Raw genomic sequence first — 17,390 nt, 5'->3', positions numbered from 1 at the left:
AGATTGGGATTGGCATATATACACTATTGATACTATGTATAAAAGAGATAACTAATGAGAACCTACTATATAGCACAAGAAACTGTACTCAGTGCTCTGTGGTGACCTAAATGGGAAGGAAATCCAAAAAAGAGGGGATATATGTATATGTATAGCTGATTCACTTTGCTGTATAGTAGAAACTAACACAACATTGTAAAGCAACTGTCCTCCAAGTAAAAAAAAAAAAAAAAAAAGCCTATACATGAATGTTTACAGCAACTCTATTCATAACTGCCAAAAAATGGTAAAATCCCAAACGTCCTTCAAGGAGTGAACAGATAAATCAAGTGTGGTGCTCCACACAATGGAAAGCTACTCAACAATAAAAAGGAACAATCTACTGATACAAAGAACAATATGGATGAATTTCAAAGGCATTAACACTTAGTGAAAGAAGCCAAACTCAAAACGGTACTATGGATTTATTATGATGTCCTGGAAAGACAGAACTATACAGAATGAAGAAAATATCAAATGGTTGCTAGAGGTTAGGGGTGAGGGGTGGTTTTGATTACAGAGGGACAGAAAAAGAATGTTTTGAGGTGATGGAACTGTTCTATATACTGATTGTGGTGGCAGTTACACAACTCGGTGCATTTGTCAGAACTCACAGAACTACACAACAGCAAACCAATTTTTCTGCATGTAAATTTAAAGTTAAAATTAAAAATATATATATAAACCCTAGGTATTACAGGCTGAGACAGACTGCAGGGAAATGGCATTCTCATTAACTGTTGACAAGAGCATAAAGTAGTACAAACTCAATCTGGCAAAACAAGACAATAAAAGCATGAATTCAAAATAAGGCACCATAATGTTCTAAGACAAGGAGAATAAATACTCTTTAATCTTCAGCACTCCATTCTACATATAAAACCCAAGATTCAAATTTTCAGAGTGGCTGGTACATGGTCAGTGTTCAATGAATGATGCTGATGAATGAATGGAAGGAAAGGGTGAATATGCAGCAATTCCACTTTTGGGCATTTGCCCAAAGGAAATAATTAAGGCTGTACAAAAGACTTAATTATTAAGAGGACTCTAAAATGCAACATCACACACTCCTTAAAAATGGTGATGTATTTCTCCACTTGCTGGCATAGGAAGATGTCCATGATACGTCACTGTATTTAAAAAGAACACTCCAAAACAACATCCAGCACAGCTCCACTTTTGTTCAAAGAAAAACTATAGATCTATAAATCCTATATCTTCTTTTATTCTGCAGGGATGAATAACACATCTAAAAGACTACAGAGCACAATGTTAAGTGTTCATCTCATGGCAGTAGGATTACTAGAGACTTTTAGTTTCCTCCTTTTACTTGTCAGCATTTTCTGTTTTTCCACAACAAAGATCTGTTATTTTAAAATTAACTTTGTTCAAAGAGCACTGATAAGAGAGTCCTAACACTTCTGAGATAAACGGAATCTTCTGGGGCTGAGATATCCAGGAGGAAAAACGCCCTCTTCCTCAGAAGCCCTATCTGAGAGAAGATCCACTCTCAAAGGACTAGAGGTCTGACCCACAGAGGCTGTTCTCAAACATGCCCTCTGAGGGGAAAAAAGGCTGGCACCCACCTGTATAGATGTCCATGAAGCTGTGCAGGGCCAAACAATGGGGATTCAGACACATCTTCACCTGGGCAGTCACCACCTGCAGCCAGCTGGCTGTCAGCAGCCAGCACTCCTGGGGCCCGGCCAGGGAGCTAGTACCAAGAACATCAACAAAAAACAGAAGGGAAATCAACTTAATGCAGTTCCTGGGCTCAACGATCAATAGCAAAAATCCTCAAGACTTTAAATATAGTAGGCAAATGAAGGTGTTGGACCTTGCATTCCAAGGATTTTCTAGGTGGGTGTTCCCACTTCCCTGGAATCTGGCCTATAGAATCACCCCTATAGTTAATATAATTCTGAACTTATTACCCAATTTAACCAATCCCAATGAATTCCCAAATCCAAGCATTATACCGGGCAGTCCAGAAGTAAACTAAATCCTAAGTTGGTGATAGTTGGTAACAATCCTAATTTGGTGACATTTCAATAGAAATGATGGATAATCACTATTATCATTATCATTTTATTTCTGACAATTGGAAAAGTAAAGGAAACCTAAGAAAAGCTGAGAAGAACATCTTCAAAGGTTATAGCCTTAAAGGTATTTGAAGAAAGGGGCAATACGGGCCAGCTAAGACGGGGCAGCTAGGGAAGGGTAAATCTGAAAGAGGTGCTTACTTTTGTCCCCCTTTGAACAATGGGCTGCTACAGAGAAGGCACTGCGTGGATGGACACTCATAATAATTCGACCAAGAAGTTTGCTCGATGGTGACTGTCTCCTCACTCACGTTGGACAGGACAAGTCGAGAGCTATTGAGTTCATGAATCAAGGCGAAGACCTCAGCCAGCTCTGACTCATTCTCAGGAATCTGCAGGACTTTGCGCAGCAGCTGCAGCGTTGACTGGCGCTGGATCTCCCTCTGGGCTGTGCTCAGGGGCTCTGTGGCACTCAGCACATCCGAGAGTGGTGAGCTCGCCTCCTGAAGAGAGTGGATCGATCACTAAGCGCCCAGGGCACAAAGAGCCAGCGTGAGGCCAAAACCATGTGTGGCAGAGGGATGGGCCCATGACTGAGAGGTGGGAAACCTAGGTTCCTAACCAGCTCAGCTAATAACTCACTGTGTGACTCACGGCAGGTGTTTTCTCTCTCTAGCGCTGTTTCTCTATCAGTAGAATGAGAGGATTATACACACCTCTCGGTAACAGTTTCAAGAGTCAGCTCCCATTCACTGGGTATTGGGTTTGGAGGATAACAGTCCAGGGGTTCATTTCTGGTTAGGCCACTGAACAGCTATATACATGGGTGACCCACAGCAATTTACTTAATCTTTCTGAGCCTCAATTTCCTCACCTACGAAATGAAGGATCAAAATACTAAGCATCTCCTAGAGTTGTTGTACAGTAAATGAGATAGTATTGTAACAAAAATTCTATGAATGGTAATTCTGATTTATAAACAAGTATCTGTACAGCTTAAAGCATTTATCTTTAATAGTGTGTGGCTTCTTGGTACAAGGGAACTTTATACACCAGTCAGAGGCTTCCATGAAACAAGGTTCTGAAACAGTCACTGAAACAGGTCCTTCTGAGGCAGGTCCCTTTTCAATGGCGGTCCCTCCCTGATCCCTTGTGCAAGTGCAGCGTGAAATCAAGCCCTCCTTCTTGCTCCCAGAGTCCACTCCTTTACTGCAGATTTCATTTTCTCACAGTTGGTAAACCAGTCCCCTGCCCTGCTTATTTACTGATTCCCAATACCACCATGAGGGCACACAAAAGATGTTAATTCCTATTTGCTAGACACATTATTTTGTTTTGTAGAAGTTAACTGCTTAGTAACAACTCATTACTCAGTATAACTACGACAACTCGTCTCACTATCTGTAACAGTCTGGTTACCTATCTTTCCCCACAACTAGACTATAAGCTCCTAGAGGGAAGTGGCCATGTCTTATTCATCTTTGTAGCCCCAAAAGCCTGACCAATAATAGGCATTCAATACATGCTTGCTGAAAGAAAGAATGAATAAATGGCTGTAGAAGAGCTGAGTGACACTAGAATGAGTTGCCCCAGGAGGCTGTGTGTTCCCAGTCATGACTATGTTGAATCATGGGCTGGAAGATCGGTTGGAAAGCATACTATCCTTTGGCTCTGAGCCACAGATGAAAGATGGAAAGGAATGAAGATCATTCCAGCCCAGAGATGTTGTGGTCTTAATGACAGCCACTGGCAACAAACTGCACAGGAAATGTATGATCACCAGAGGACTCCAAAGAGAAGGCACACAAAGGACCTTGGGTTTCTGACCAGTGTTTTATTTTGTGGAAAACAATAATTATATTTTGCTTCTCCAAAATTTAGAGAATCAGAAGGTGAGGGAATGTCTGAAGATGAGGGTCATGGTGGTAAGCGGCTATCAGTTAGCCCAAGATAGAAGAATATAATAAGAGTGGGGTTTGAAACCAATTGGCACAAGGTGCCTAGATAACTCCTGTCTAACCTGGAAAGTTAAGTCACCTCATCATTTCAGATCTAGAGACCAACATCCACTTTCACACTGCAAGTCACATCAACAGCTACAATGAAACAGGAAAAAGGAATGTTCAGAGCCATCTACCTACACAGAACTCAATTCCATTCCATAATCATGGACTGACACATTATATATGCAAGCTCCAGCATTAGAAGTATGGGGGCTGGGAATTCCCTGGGCGGTCCAGTGGTTAGGGCTCCTCGCTCTCACAGCTGAGGGCCCGGGTTCAATCCCTGGTTTGGGAACTAAGATCCCACAAACCACGCGGCCAGTGGGGGAAAAAAAAAAGTAGTAGAATGGGGGCAACAGACACACCTGTCCTAGAAGTAATCATGGTCTCACAGGGAGCTAACAGGGAGTCAAGACAGGGTGTGGTCAATATTTTCTATTTCTCTACACTTCCTTAGAATCTTTATATCCACATTTCTACAGAGTTCTAATTAGAGTACCCATGCCATCTAAATTTTTTCACTTATTAGATCATAAACCATTTCCATTTTGCAGACTAATCTTTATCTTTTTATGCACCATCTTAATATTTAGTTATAAAGATATGTTATAATTTATTTTATTTCAATGGTGGACACAGGTTATTTCTAATTTTATCTGTTGTAATTACAGAACGTATGATGTTCTAGATGGGCTTTAGTTCAGATATTTTGTTTAATTCTGTCTAAAAATACGTATTCTCGTATTTGTCAAAAACATGTGTTCTGAATTTGATTCTCAACACCTATCAAGAACCACGAAAATCTGTGTTGTGTGTGTGTGCACCAACAAGTTTTACTCTGGGAAACTGACTTAAGGAAATAGTTCAAACAAACAAAAGATGTCTGAGTAATACAATGTTATAATGTTTCTTCATACTTTATTTAAATTCTGGGAATGGTAGAAGAACTTTATTTTTTATAACTAATGCTTTACTTTTTTTTTCTCTTTTTGCATTTCTATAACCAAATAATTGACATGGAGTTCATTTGGGGTATAAGTTGTAGATCTAAATCAGTTTTCTTTATATTGCACTACAATCATCCCTATTTATTAAATAACATTCACTTTCTTGAAGGAAAAAAAAAGACAGGGTGTGGTCGATGCTTTTAACGTGAAGCGGAGCACATTAAACACATGGAGAAACCAAAAGGAAAGCTCACTGCCAACAGAGGGCACCGTGTGGAACAACAGAATATGATGGAAGGTATGGAACCATTTTACATGCAATTTCAAGGGTTTACAGACTCCTTTAAGCTCAATTCTGAGTCTTCTCTAGGGCTCATGGCCCTGAGAATAAAATGCCCAGATCTAATCCACGTTGACTGCCTTGTTTTACTGATGGGGAAACAAAAATTCAGGAGAGGGAAAGCGAGCAGCTTAGGGTCACTCACAGGCAGGTCTCTCAATTCCTAGTCTCAGTGTTTTTTTTCCTTTACTTTAGTTCCACTTCCCTTTTTCACAAAGATGATAACCTCAGAACACCACCTCAAGCACAGACCTGAAGATCGGGGGGGTGAGATTCATCTGCCAGAAAGCTCATCCCCTCCGTAAGCATAGAAAACTTAGCTTGAGGCAGTCCCCCGCCCCCCGCCTCAGTCCTGTCCACTTCCAAACCCCCTGACCTCCTGACATAACCTTCTGGGTCTCTCCCTGGCTCAAGGGCATTCAGTGTGACGCCACTGCCTAAAAAACAAACTGCCAGTCTTAGCATTAAAGATCGTCCATGATATGGCCCCAATGTGCCTTTCAAGACTTGTTTTCCATAATCCTCCCCATACACTCTCTCCTCTAACCCAATGGAACAAACACCAGACTCCCTACCTCTTCACATCTGCTCATACTAGTCCTTGAGTATATGGCATGCCTTCCCCTTCCACCCACATCCTGCACATCTTGTGAGGTGCAGCTTAGATCTGGAGTAACCAGGCTCCATCCTGGATCCTGACCTGTTGTTCCACGTGCCATCCTCTTTCCCTGCAAAGCGGATGAATATCTCTCTTCTTACCCTCATCCTAGTCATTCTGTTCCCTGCCATAGGTACTACATCTTTCTGTTCACTTAAAAAAATTCACATGTGGAAATTCAGAGGCCCTCTGAAACTGCCTATTTTCCCTGGTTCTAATAAACCAACAACAACAACAAAAAACAAGCCCTAAGGAGCCAAGTGGAATGTGTTTTACTATCCAAATACTTTGGTCCAACTTCAGGGAGGAGGCCTGCCAACACTGCTAGAAGTAAAGCTTTGTGGTTGACCAAATGCTCTGCAAGAAACCCGAGAAGCAGTAATCTCATCTACAAAGTCCTGGGGTTGGCACTCTGTATTTACCAAAATTCTATTTACAGGCCCTTCACCAGCCTCAGAGCTAAAAGGATGTAACCCTTCCACCCCTCTCTTCTTCAGAATCCTCTTTAAGGACTGTGTTGGCTTCCCCCCAGCACCCCCGTGAATGAACTCTTGGTCCACTGAGCTAGAAGGTTCTCAGAGATCGAGGTATCTGGTCAGCCCCCTCACCTTGGCAAAGAGGACAAGGAAGCCCAGAAAGAAGGCACTTGCCCAGGTTCAGAACCTGTAACTTGGTTCCAGTTCAGGTGCTAACTACTATTGTGTACTAAGAAATCCTTTTATTTCTCCTAAAGCAGGTCTGCTAACAGAGCCCAATCCAAGGCTGCAGGGTGTGTTTGGGGAAGGAACTCACGAGAACCTTGGTGGTTTTCTCAGTCCGGTCTTTGGCAAGGTTAAAACCACAGCTGGGACAAATCCGCGGTTTATGCCGATTGGTGTAGACATAGCTACAAGAGGGATTCTTGCACTTTCCCCGACCTCTTGATGTAGCCAGGCCCAAATCCTAGAAAAGTAAGACTGTAGTTCAATTCTACAAGTCAACTTACACCTGGGCAAAGCCAAGAATCAGGATGACCTGCTATTGGTAAAACAGAGAGGGCAATCACAAAACCAGATTTAGACTAACTCTCCAAGAGCCTTGAAGCAAGATACTTTTTCTGCAGCTATCCCCTTTCAGTCTTAATACAGCCTAAATAATTTTGGCAAGTCCTTCACTACCTGTGAAACAAGTGAGTTGAATCTCAAAGGTCAGAAATTCAAATGCCTTCAGGGTCCAGGCAATCAGCAGAGTGAAACAGGCCTGTTCTAACAGAGTGCCAGAGACTGTGGTGAACCGAAGATTTCGAGCTCCAATAAAGATAAATTGTGACTTCTCGACTATTTAAGCTCAAACCTCTGGCATCTAGACTCCTACGACAAGCTGCAGTCTAATCAGCCGAAGAGAAGGTCCTGGGCAGTTCCCACCAGATGGTATCCCTAGTGGCCTCTCATAGCCAAAGGGAAGAGGTAGTGAAGGGATGGATGGCATGGAGAAGGTAGTAATTAGGTCTTTAGAAAAAGAAGCCTGAGCAGCTCTCTAGGATAAGAGAGACACTCTCCCCAAGGATCAGGCCAGATGAGGCACTGACCCACCATACTATGCGCTGTCTTGTTCCTACAGAATCCTAGCACAGGGCATGGCACAGAGCAGGTGCTCAATAAAGTTTCTGAATTTTTAAAAATCTAGCTGCTTTCTCAAGATCTGTGTATCTTACTCATCCAGGGAAACTGCCAAATGATACCTGGCTGATTGGTACCTTAAGGATCAACAAAATTAGAGAATGTTGAGCAAGAGAAGCCCTAACATGCTTTCTAAAACAGAGTGTTTTACAGACAGTGAAAACTGAGGACCAGAGAAGGAAAGAGCCTTGCTCAAGGTTAGATGGCATGCTGGCAGCAGAGCCAGAACCACTTTTGGACTAGGTCTTTCAACACCCAGTGTTTATTCCACTGCTCTAGGCTGCTTACCCTGCAAAAGGACGACCCCAGAGTCACACATTCATTTATTGGGATGTTAACATGTGTTATGTGAAAAATAAAAGTGGGGGAGGGAAAACCTTGGTAACACCAGGCTAAACAAAATAAGTTGCTTCACTAAAGCACTTCTCAAACCCTTTCAGATACTAGTACTGAATGTGACTCTGTTTTAGGGAGGAAAAAAAATACATTTCTCAAACTTATATGTAGACCACACTTTTGAGGCTAAAAGGTCCAAAGACTGCTGAATGTTGAAGCTAGACTGGATTCTCATCTCCAGTTACTCTCAAAAGAAATATCCTGGTCTCAGCTGGCCTACACTTCATGGATCTCACCTGGGAAAAACAGCAAACCTAGATGATTCACCCAGTAGCTATCATCTGTACCACTGACAGGATCTTCAGAATCTATGATCTATCCCTCACCCTACTCTCACTCCCAAGTACCACTCCCCACCCACCTCAGACTCCTACTCACCCTCAACCACACAATCAAACCACCTCTGTCAACCCATCACCTGTCTGCACTTACCAGTGTGACGGTGCAGCTATACTTATATGGAGGAAACATATCAGGCTTGACCTCTACAACTTTCACCTGAGATGTCCTGTTGGCTGGGCCATTTGGTAGCTGTAGATCAAAACAAATTATTTTAGTGCTTCTGAATCTCAGTCAAGCTCCTGAGGTCCTGTGTCCTGAAACAGCTTGAGGAAACAGCTGCCCAGGCATTTGTAGAGCTATGCTCCAAATGAGCCCTCTGCAATGCTAGTCAGCAGTCACCAGCCCACCAAAGGTTGAGTGTCACTTTCAACTCCAGGGGCTCCCACACTCTTTTGCACAGCTTCTGATACTGCATATTAGAAACACTATGAGTCAGATTTACAACCACTATCAAGTGAGAAAAGCATGTAATAGCTCTATATACAAATATGTGGTTGAATTATGCTGACATAAAGAAGTCTGGGGAACTCCCTGGTGGTCCAGTGGTTAGAACGCCATGCTTCCACTGCTGGGGGTCTAGGTTCAATCCCTGGCCAGGGAACTAAGATCCTGCAACCTGCATGGCACGGCCAAAAAAAAAAAAACACAAGAAGTCTGAAAGATTATTCACTAAAATGTCACAGGCTGAGGGGAAGATCATGGTTGTTTCCCATTTTACCACTATCTATAAAAATTTTCAAATGTTCTATATGGAATGTAAAAAAGAAAAGATGAAGAAAGCATTCTAAATTAAAAATAATTATTCTGTAATAATGAACTTAATTTTCAGAACATAAGATTTCATGTAACTTAACTGGTTTAAGACTAGTAAAAGGGTTTATGGCTTTTTAACAAATACTCAATTTGCCAATTAAAAGGAAACTACACAGAAGACTGGGAATTTACACACATGAAGGGAATCTAAGGGCTGGAAATCTATGAAGCAGCTGAAGCAGACTCGATTACCATCCTTCTATTCCCCAAGATCACATATGCACCCAGTGGTGACATCACATTTGGGTGAAAACAGATTAACCTTCAAAGTAGAAGCTGGTTGATAGCCTTGCTGGGGCAAATTTAGAACTATCAAACAAAAGCAGTTACCGGACAGAGAGCACACAGCAAGGGAGATGGCAGACTGATATTCCTATTCCAATTTGGTCAATGTCAGGGTTTTCAATTTCAAACTGAGGGACTGTGAAATTAATTTAATGGGCTGAAACCAGCATTTTGGAAAAAGAAATAGAAAATGACTGCATAAAATAAGGGCATACCTTCATTAAACTTTTAATGTGTATATATATACGTATATATTTACCGGGCTGTGATGTAGAAATGTGTTTGTTACTGACGGTCATGCTCACAAAAGTGCTGATTTAGGGATCTTTGATCATATTCAAGTCACATATGGCAAAAGAACTAAAAAAAAAAAAACTAATAATAAATATACTTGAACACACGCAATTTTGACACCTGAGAAATCTTTAATAGCTCTATCATTAAATGGAATGAATCGTATTGGTTACAAACCAGTACATGGAGAAAGAGCCATGCTTTTAAGGTTTAAAAAATTACATTTAAAAGATAAACACAGACAAATGCAGGAAAGAACTTGGCTGAATGAGCACACACCAGACCATCAATAACAGTTATTTCTGGAGGGCAGGATCAGAAGAGACTTATTTTCTTTCTGCCTTACCTGAATTTTCTTTATTTTCTATAACAACCATGCATTCATTTTTCTAAAAATACATGACAACTAAATGCAGCATCTAATCCTAGATCGGATCCTGCACTAAAGTAGAAAATGCTATAAAGGACACAACTGGATAAAACCGATGAAATTGGAATACAAATGATAAAGTATCAATGTTTCATTAACAGAATATCTCTAGTCTTAGGAAATACACACTGAAGCATTAGAGTAAAAGGCCATGTTACTTACCTTTAAATTATGTGTATTTTAAACATACAGACATACACACACACACACACACACACACACAACAGGGAAGACAAATGAGCACAAATGATAATGGAAAATGGGCTAATATGTTAACAATAGGTGACTAGGTAAAGAGTACGTGGGTGCTCTTTGTACTACTTTTACTCTTGCAACCTTTCTTGTTTTAAATTATTTCTAAATAAAAATTTTAAAACATACATTCATTTTTATAACCAGAAAAATAAACTAATTAAAAAACAGATAACTCATTCATGCTAACCCTCCTCCCACAGTTCTACCAGTGTTAAGAACAGGCTTTTTGCCTATGGCTTTGAGACACTCAAAGGAAGCCCTGTTCTCGGAGCAGCCAGGCCCCCCCACAGATGGCTCCCCGTCTGGGGAAAGGGTCTTACCTTCACCTCACCAGTGCTAGATGGCTGTTGGATGGGCTGGCCCAGCTGCTTCAGCGTGCTTGGCTTCAGGCCACAAGTCCTCACAGAGGGAGTCTTATCTGAGACAACCAGGAGCCAGACTGGTGACTTATGTGCATTCAGAGTCTCCCTAAGTCTCTCATCTCCATGCTCAACCCCCACTCCTGTCCCCTTCCCTTTAGACAGTCCCTCCTCCCGAGTCTGTCCCAGACCTTACCACTCAGGGGAAAGGCCTGCCTGGCCCTGGGCAGTCCCATGCTGCTGCCTCGACCCACGTTAGCTGGGGCTGGAAGAATTGCTCTCATGGGTCTTGCTGCAGCCAGTAACGAGGGCTTGCCCCGTGCTCTGCCTTTAAGCTCTGGGGCTCTGGGCACAGAAATAAGCAGATCAACTCTGAAAAAAAACAAGAAAGGAGCTCTCCTAGAAATTCCAGACCAAGGGGAAGAAAACCAAAGTGCAATCTTCAGATAGCACTTTATTGGAATAGTGTCCTGGTTAAACTGTCAGGCTTTAGACATTAATTAAACCATTAAATAGCTGTGTAAGCCTGGGCAAGAAATCTTACTCTTCTGTTTACCTCGTTTGTAATATGCAATTACATGTACTTCATGGGGTCATTATGAAGATTAAAAAGTGCAAAACAGTGCCTACAGTGAGGGATATCAATAGCTATTGTAGTTATAACATCTAATCTGCCTCTAATCAGCCCAAGTATTTAAAGTGTATCAGTCTCCCACATGAGGGCAGCTGAGAGACCCTGGAGAACACGGTTCATGTTTTCTTCATCTTTGTAGCTCCAGTGTTGAGCATAAAGCCTGCCCATAGAAGGCCTCAATACACGTTTGCTAAAGTGCTTCACCTGCCCAAAAGTGCACAGCTTCATTCTCTAAGGACACGGAACCATCTCAAAGTATATTGTTAAATTTTAAAAAACAAGATGTCAAAGTATGTATGTTATGCTACCATTTGTGTAAAGAAAGGTGGGGGAAAAAAATATATATAACACACACACGCACACACACAGCTGACCTTGAACAGCACGTATTAGGGGCACTGACCCCCACGGAGTCAAAAGTCCACTGATAACTTCACAGCCCTCCACATCCAGGGTTCCACATCTGGCAGATTCAACCAACTGCACACCATGTAGTACTGCAGTACATACGTACTGAAAAAAATCCACATGTAAGTGGACCCACGCAGTTCAAGTCCATGTCTATTCAAGAGTCAACTATGTACGTATATATATGTGTGTGTACACACATGTATTTTTTCCCTCCCTTTCTTTACACAAATGGTAGTGTGACATACATACTTCGACATCTTGACTTTTAAAATTTAACGATATTAATTATAAAACACACATACACTCCTATTTGTTTGCATATATTTAAAATTACCTCTAAAAACACAGAAAGTTGGGAATATTGTCTCTGGGAAATGGGAATGGAGCACTCAAGGATGGGACAGAAAGGAGATTTTTTTCAGTATATATTCCTTACACCTTTTCACTCTGAACTATGTGAATATATTTTCTATTCAACAATAGACGCACAGGCTCAGCGGCCATGGCTCACGGGCCCAGCCGCTCCGCGGCACGTGGGATCCTCCTGGACCAGGGCACGAACCCGCGTCCCCTGCATCGGCAGGCGGACTCTCAACCACTGCGCCACCAGGGAAGCCCAATAAAAGTTTTTTAATCATAATAATATAAACCAGAATTTCTAAACCTTGGCACTACTAACATTTTGGGCCAAATAATTATCTGTTGCAAGAGGCTGTCCTGTGCATTGCAGGATGTTTAGCAGCATCCTTGGCCTCTACCCACTTGATGCCACTAGCACTCCCTCCCCAGTTGTATCAACCAAAAATGTCTCCAAACATTGCCATAATGTCCCCTGGGGCACTGCTCCCCTTTGAGAACCAATGATATAAACAAAAAAGAGCCTTCCATTTTAAGACCATAGCTGCCTCTGTAAAGGAGCTACATACATGGAGAATTCAGTGAAGCCTCTAAGGTGAGAAAGCCTTTAAGGAAGGGAGGAAAAACAGCCCACACTTATGGTCCTCTCCTATCTGCAAGGCACTGGGCTGCAAGCTTTACACACAATCTTTTTCAGGCTGTATGGTCAGCCATTGAGGATAGAATTTTCTTTTATAACACCCAACTCAAGATTTTTCAGAGGGGAAAATGGGTATGAAGTGACTATGCCCACGGTCAAACAGAAGCCCTAGACAGAGTCACAACCAGAATTTAGTTCTCTGACCACCAGGACAGGAATCTTTATCATATAAAGATGCCTTAATAAGGCTTCTCTTTTCAAATGCAGTATCCAGAATTGGATACTAGGTTTGTAACATTGCCCACAGCCTGTACCAACAAGACTCTGTAATAACTGCTTTAGGGAGACTGACAAGAAGAGATGTATAAGGAACGGGACAGCAGTGAATAGACAGCCGAGTGTAGGAGGAAAGGCAAATCAATGTCTCTAGGCCTCAGCTTCTGTATCTCTAAAATAGAAACCATGAAGTGGGCTCTGCTATCTCTCTCAGGAATGCTGTAAGGACATGGGACAAATTAAACACAGGGCACTTCGCAAGCTGCTGTTCTAAACACAATGCTGTAATATATAAACACATTGGGGGACTTCCCTGGTGGTCCAGTGGTTAAGAATCCATCTTGCAATGCAGGGGACACCGGTTCGATCCCTGGTCAGGGAACTAAGATTCTCACGTGCCACAGGGCAACTAAGCTTACGCACCACAACTACAGAGCCCGCGTGCGACAACTGCAGAGCCCACGTGCTCTGGAGCCTGCGCGCCACAACTAGAGAGCTCGCATGCTACAACTACTGAGCCTGCATGCTCTGGAGCTCGCGCACTACTAGAAAGAAGCCAGTGCACAGCAACAAAGAGCCCACACGCCGCAACAAAAGATCCCAATGTGCCGCAACTAAGATCTGATGCAGCCAAAAAATAATAAATAAATATATAAATATTTTTTTAAATGGGGGAAGAAAATAAACACATTGGGTTACCCTGTAGGCTTTTTAGGAGCAGGGAGTGAATTGGAGGTGCTGGTCCCCTCAGCTGGTGGTGGCACGTCTAGTCCAGGACTGTCATTCTCAGCTGTCCCCAGAGAGACCTCACGCTGCACACCACTCTTGACCACTGGCTTCTTAATGACTGCTGTACCACGATTCCCAGGAGTTTCCTTGACCAAAACATGGGCATCTGAGATGATCACTTCCTCCCACTCATTCTCCTCACCCACGTCTCTTTGAGGAGCTATACTTAGGAGCTGGCTTACAGCTTCTGAGTTCTCCAGAGTCAGTTTGGAAGAGTTTTCCTTAGCAGAATTTTGCTCGGAGGTGAGAGGCTGCTGATTTCTTTTAACCACAGAGCCTTTGGAGGAGACTCCAGAAGTCAATTCCACTTTGACTTTGGCTGGCTTTTCCTAGGAAAAAAAAAGAAAACCTTTCATGCATATAGCATTTTACAATTGACAATCATTTACAAATATTCTCTCATTTGATCCTTGTAACAATAATGTATGAGCAGCATTTAAGAAGCTGAGGCTGAGAAAGGAAGAGGCTGACTTCAGGTCCCAAGTATAAAACTGGCCTGAATCTAAGTCTTCTGATTCCAGTTCCCTTTCACCACAGTACTCAATGTCCGAGTTAGGATAAGTCTATTCTAATAAATTTCTTAACGACATGTTTCTTCAGGTTTCAGCAAACAAATGCTGACATTTTTTTACCTCGACCTTTGATTGTTAAAGGCCTTCTCCTTTATCTCTACAAAGAGGCTGACATACTGCCATATTGGGCCAGAAGTATTAAGTTGTTTATCTTGGTGGTCCCTTTATGAGACTCAGTCACAATGTGGTCACAATCTTGCAAAGACTGAACGCTTCCAACTCCACTGGGGAAAACTCGTATCTTTTTCCCAGATTCTTTCAGGTTGAGTCCTAAAAGTCAGCGTAAGGCTGATTTACACATACACCACAAACTTCTCACTGGGTCAAATCAGATCACACACATTAATTACATGCTAGAAAAGGTTCAGACTCACTAAAAATACCAGCTGCCGCTATCTCAGACAGACCCGAGGTTTACATACATATATGTACACATGAACACTTAAAAATATTTAACAGTGGACTTCCCTAGTGGTGCAGTGGTTAGGAATCCTCCTGCCAATGCAGGGGACACGGGTTCAATCCCTGGTCTGGGAAGATCCCACATGCCACAGAGCAACTAAGCCTGAGGGCCACACTACTAAGCTTGCACGCTAGAGCCCGCGGGCTCTAGGGCCCCCGTGCCACAACTACTGAGCCCACATGCTGCAACTACTGAAGCCTGAGTGTCTAGAGCCCGTACTCCACAACAGAAGAAGCCACCGCAATGAGAAGCCCGCGCACCGCAATGAAGAGTAGCCCCTGCTCGCCACAACTAGAGAAAGACCGCACGCAGCAACGAAGACCCAACACGGCCAAAAAAAAAAAAATTTAACAGTGGTCATCTCTGTGGTAGGTCTCAAAGGTTTTTTCCTTCCACATGAATAGTGAAAGGCACTATAAACTAGGAGACAAAACACAAAAGCTGCACTCTGTCTAGGCTCTGCTTCAACCTAATTGCTTATGTCACCTAAGGCAAGCTTCATCTGATTCCTCATTTCCCATTATGGAATAAGAGAGCTCTGTGTTTGTCAACAGCAGCAAGATAGCCTTTTGGGTGGCCCAGCTCTTCATGATGGAGGGGCAGGACCCCCCTGCACTTTACAGGAAATTTAGCATCTGTGCCCAATGCCATTAAATTTCAGTATTATCTCCCAGTCACTGACTACCAAAAACCCCTTACATTTCAAAAGTCCCTCCGGGCAACACAGTGCCTCTGGTTAAGAATCAATATAGACGACCTTAAGAAATCTCCAGTAAAGCATTCTCAGATTCTAACACACAATTACAAACCATGAGGACAAGAAAAATTCCAAGTAAACTGTACTGAGCTTATTGACTGCTAAAGAAGTCAGCAGAAAAACAGGAGACAAGATAAACTAAACCCCTGAGATGAGATCTTTGAGCAGAACACTGCCCACTAAGTAGGCTATAGACAAAAATTCTTTGCAGGAAGACTGGATAATTTAAGCAATCAGAGCAAAAAACTCTAGCTGGTGATCTCACATTTCCTTAACTCAGCCTACCCTTTTTAGATGTCACTTTCTTTCAAGACGGAAGGCAAATAGTACCAGTTCCTCGATCAGAGACCTCAATTACTGCTATCAGAGAGCCCATAGTAATGAGGCCTTGAGCTAAAGAGCCTTATATACCATCTTTTGTTCCATCCAACGCACTGGGAACTGTGCCACATGTTTCTTGGGCTAATTTTAGCCAGTATGAACTCCAGAACAATATAAGAAAAGGTGAGTCATTTCCTGACTGGCATGGACACATTTGGAGCTTTTAGAAACTAGTTATAATTGCTCTTTCAAAAATGAGAACTCAGGAAATCTTAAGATTCTGCAGGTAAACAGCACAGCAATGCCTGAGAACTGTGGTTTAGTGGAAAAGGCGACAGGATAATTAGGAATGTGAATGTAACAAGTCACTTCTGAATCTATTTTTCCTTAGCTAGAAATTTGGGAGTTGAGCTAGCTGATAACCAAGTCACCTTTATCTCTAAAATTTTAAGTGCACTGATGCTACATTGTTACCCTTTTTCTTCTCACACTCACATATTCTGTTTCTATGAGATTTAGAAATCACAGTATCTGCTCTTTACATGGTAATTCTTGCAAAAACCTTTGGGAAAAATATTCTGACTTAGCAAGTAAAGACGGGACAAGTAGCTAAGAAAAAAACTGTTTTCGTCATGAGTCTGATCTCAAAGAGAGAATAGCTCAAAAGTTATTCAATCAAAGGGGGAAAAAAGACAAAATGAAAAAGGAAAGAAAACCAAAGTAAAAACAGAATCTGAAGCAGACTAGGCACAGGATTGGTTACACTCTTTCATGCAAAAGCACAGGAAATAAGGTCATTTGACAGACCTGCTGTGCATCAGTGAAGAAGGACCAAGGAGGAGTCCAACAACTATCCAATTCAATCTTCCTACTGCAGCTGGGGAAGTACATTTTGCAAGAATAATTAGGGTGGGAATAAATGAAATGGCTTCACAGTGCACACTAAAAACTCCACAAGGCCCTAGGTACTTCCTGCCCCTTGAAATGTTAATTGTCTCTATTGTTGCTGTTAATATTAATTATATTGCTGCCAACAATGGGAGCAGTGAAGCCCTACTGAGGATTGAATATTCAATACGCTAGGAATGTGCCATCCACTTCGCATGGATCATTTCATCTGACCCCTCCAATAACCCTAGTGAGGTAGGCACTATTGTTAACTTCCATTTACAAATGAAAGGAAGCCTAAATCAAGAAAAGAGACATAAAATGACTTGCCCAGGGTTACAAAGCTAAATACTTGGGAAGCAGGGGTTTGAACTGAGGAAGCTGACTCCAGAATTGTATTCTTAATTATTAACCTATTCTG

General features: G+C 42.1%; 1 protein-coding gene across 5 annotated transcripts in view; it reads right to left on the bottom strand.

Moving 5' to 3' along the window:
• HMGXB3 (HMG-box containing 3) overlaps positions 1-17,390 on the bottom strand; it is a 61,611-nt gene that overhangs the window by 27,688 nt on the left and 16,533 nt on the right. For 3 of the 5 annotated variants that reach the window (XM_028493371.2, XM_007130653.4, XM_028493372.1), the window contains 7 exons: positions 13,879-14,297; positions 11,058-11,233; positions 10,823-10,920; positions 8,516-8,614; positions 6,822-6,971; positions 2,283-2,584; positions 1,626-1,753 (listed from right to left, as the gene is read on the bottom strand). In XM_028493371.2, the coding sequence (XP_028349172.1) occupies positions 1,626-1,753; positions 2,283-2,584; positions 6,822-6,971; positions 8,516-8,614; positions 10,823-10,920; positions 11,058-11,233; positions 13,879-14,297 (1,372 nt within the window). The remainder of the gene's footprint in view (positions 1-1,625; positions 1,754-2,282; positions 2,585-6,821; positions 6,972-8,515; positions 8,615-10,822; positions 10,921-11,057; positions 11,234-13,878; positions 14,298-17,390) is intronic. The other 2 variants (XM_007130654.3, XM_007130655.4) reach the window with 2 other exon arrangements.

Source organism: Physeter macrocephalus, chromosome 8 (genome assembly GCF_002837175.3).
Source record: "Physeter macrocephalus isolate SW-GA chromosome 8, ASM283717v5, whole genome shotgun sequence".
Classification (NCBI taxonomy): Eukaryota; Metazoa; Chordata; class Mammalia; order Artiodactyla; family Physeteridae; genus Physeter; species Physeter macrocephalus.
Note: the sequence above shows the minus strand (reverse complement) of the source record. Positions and strands in the feature narration are given on the sequence as shown.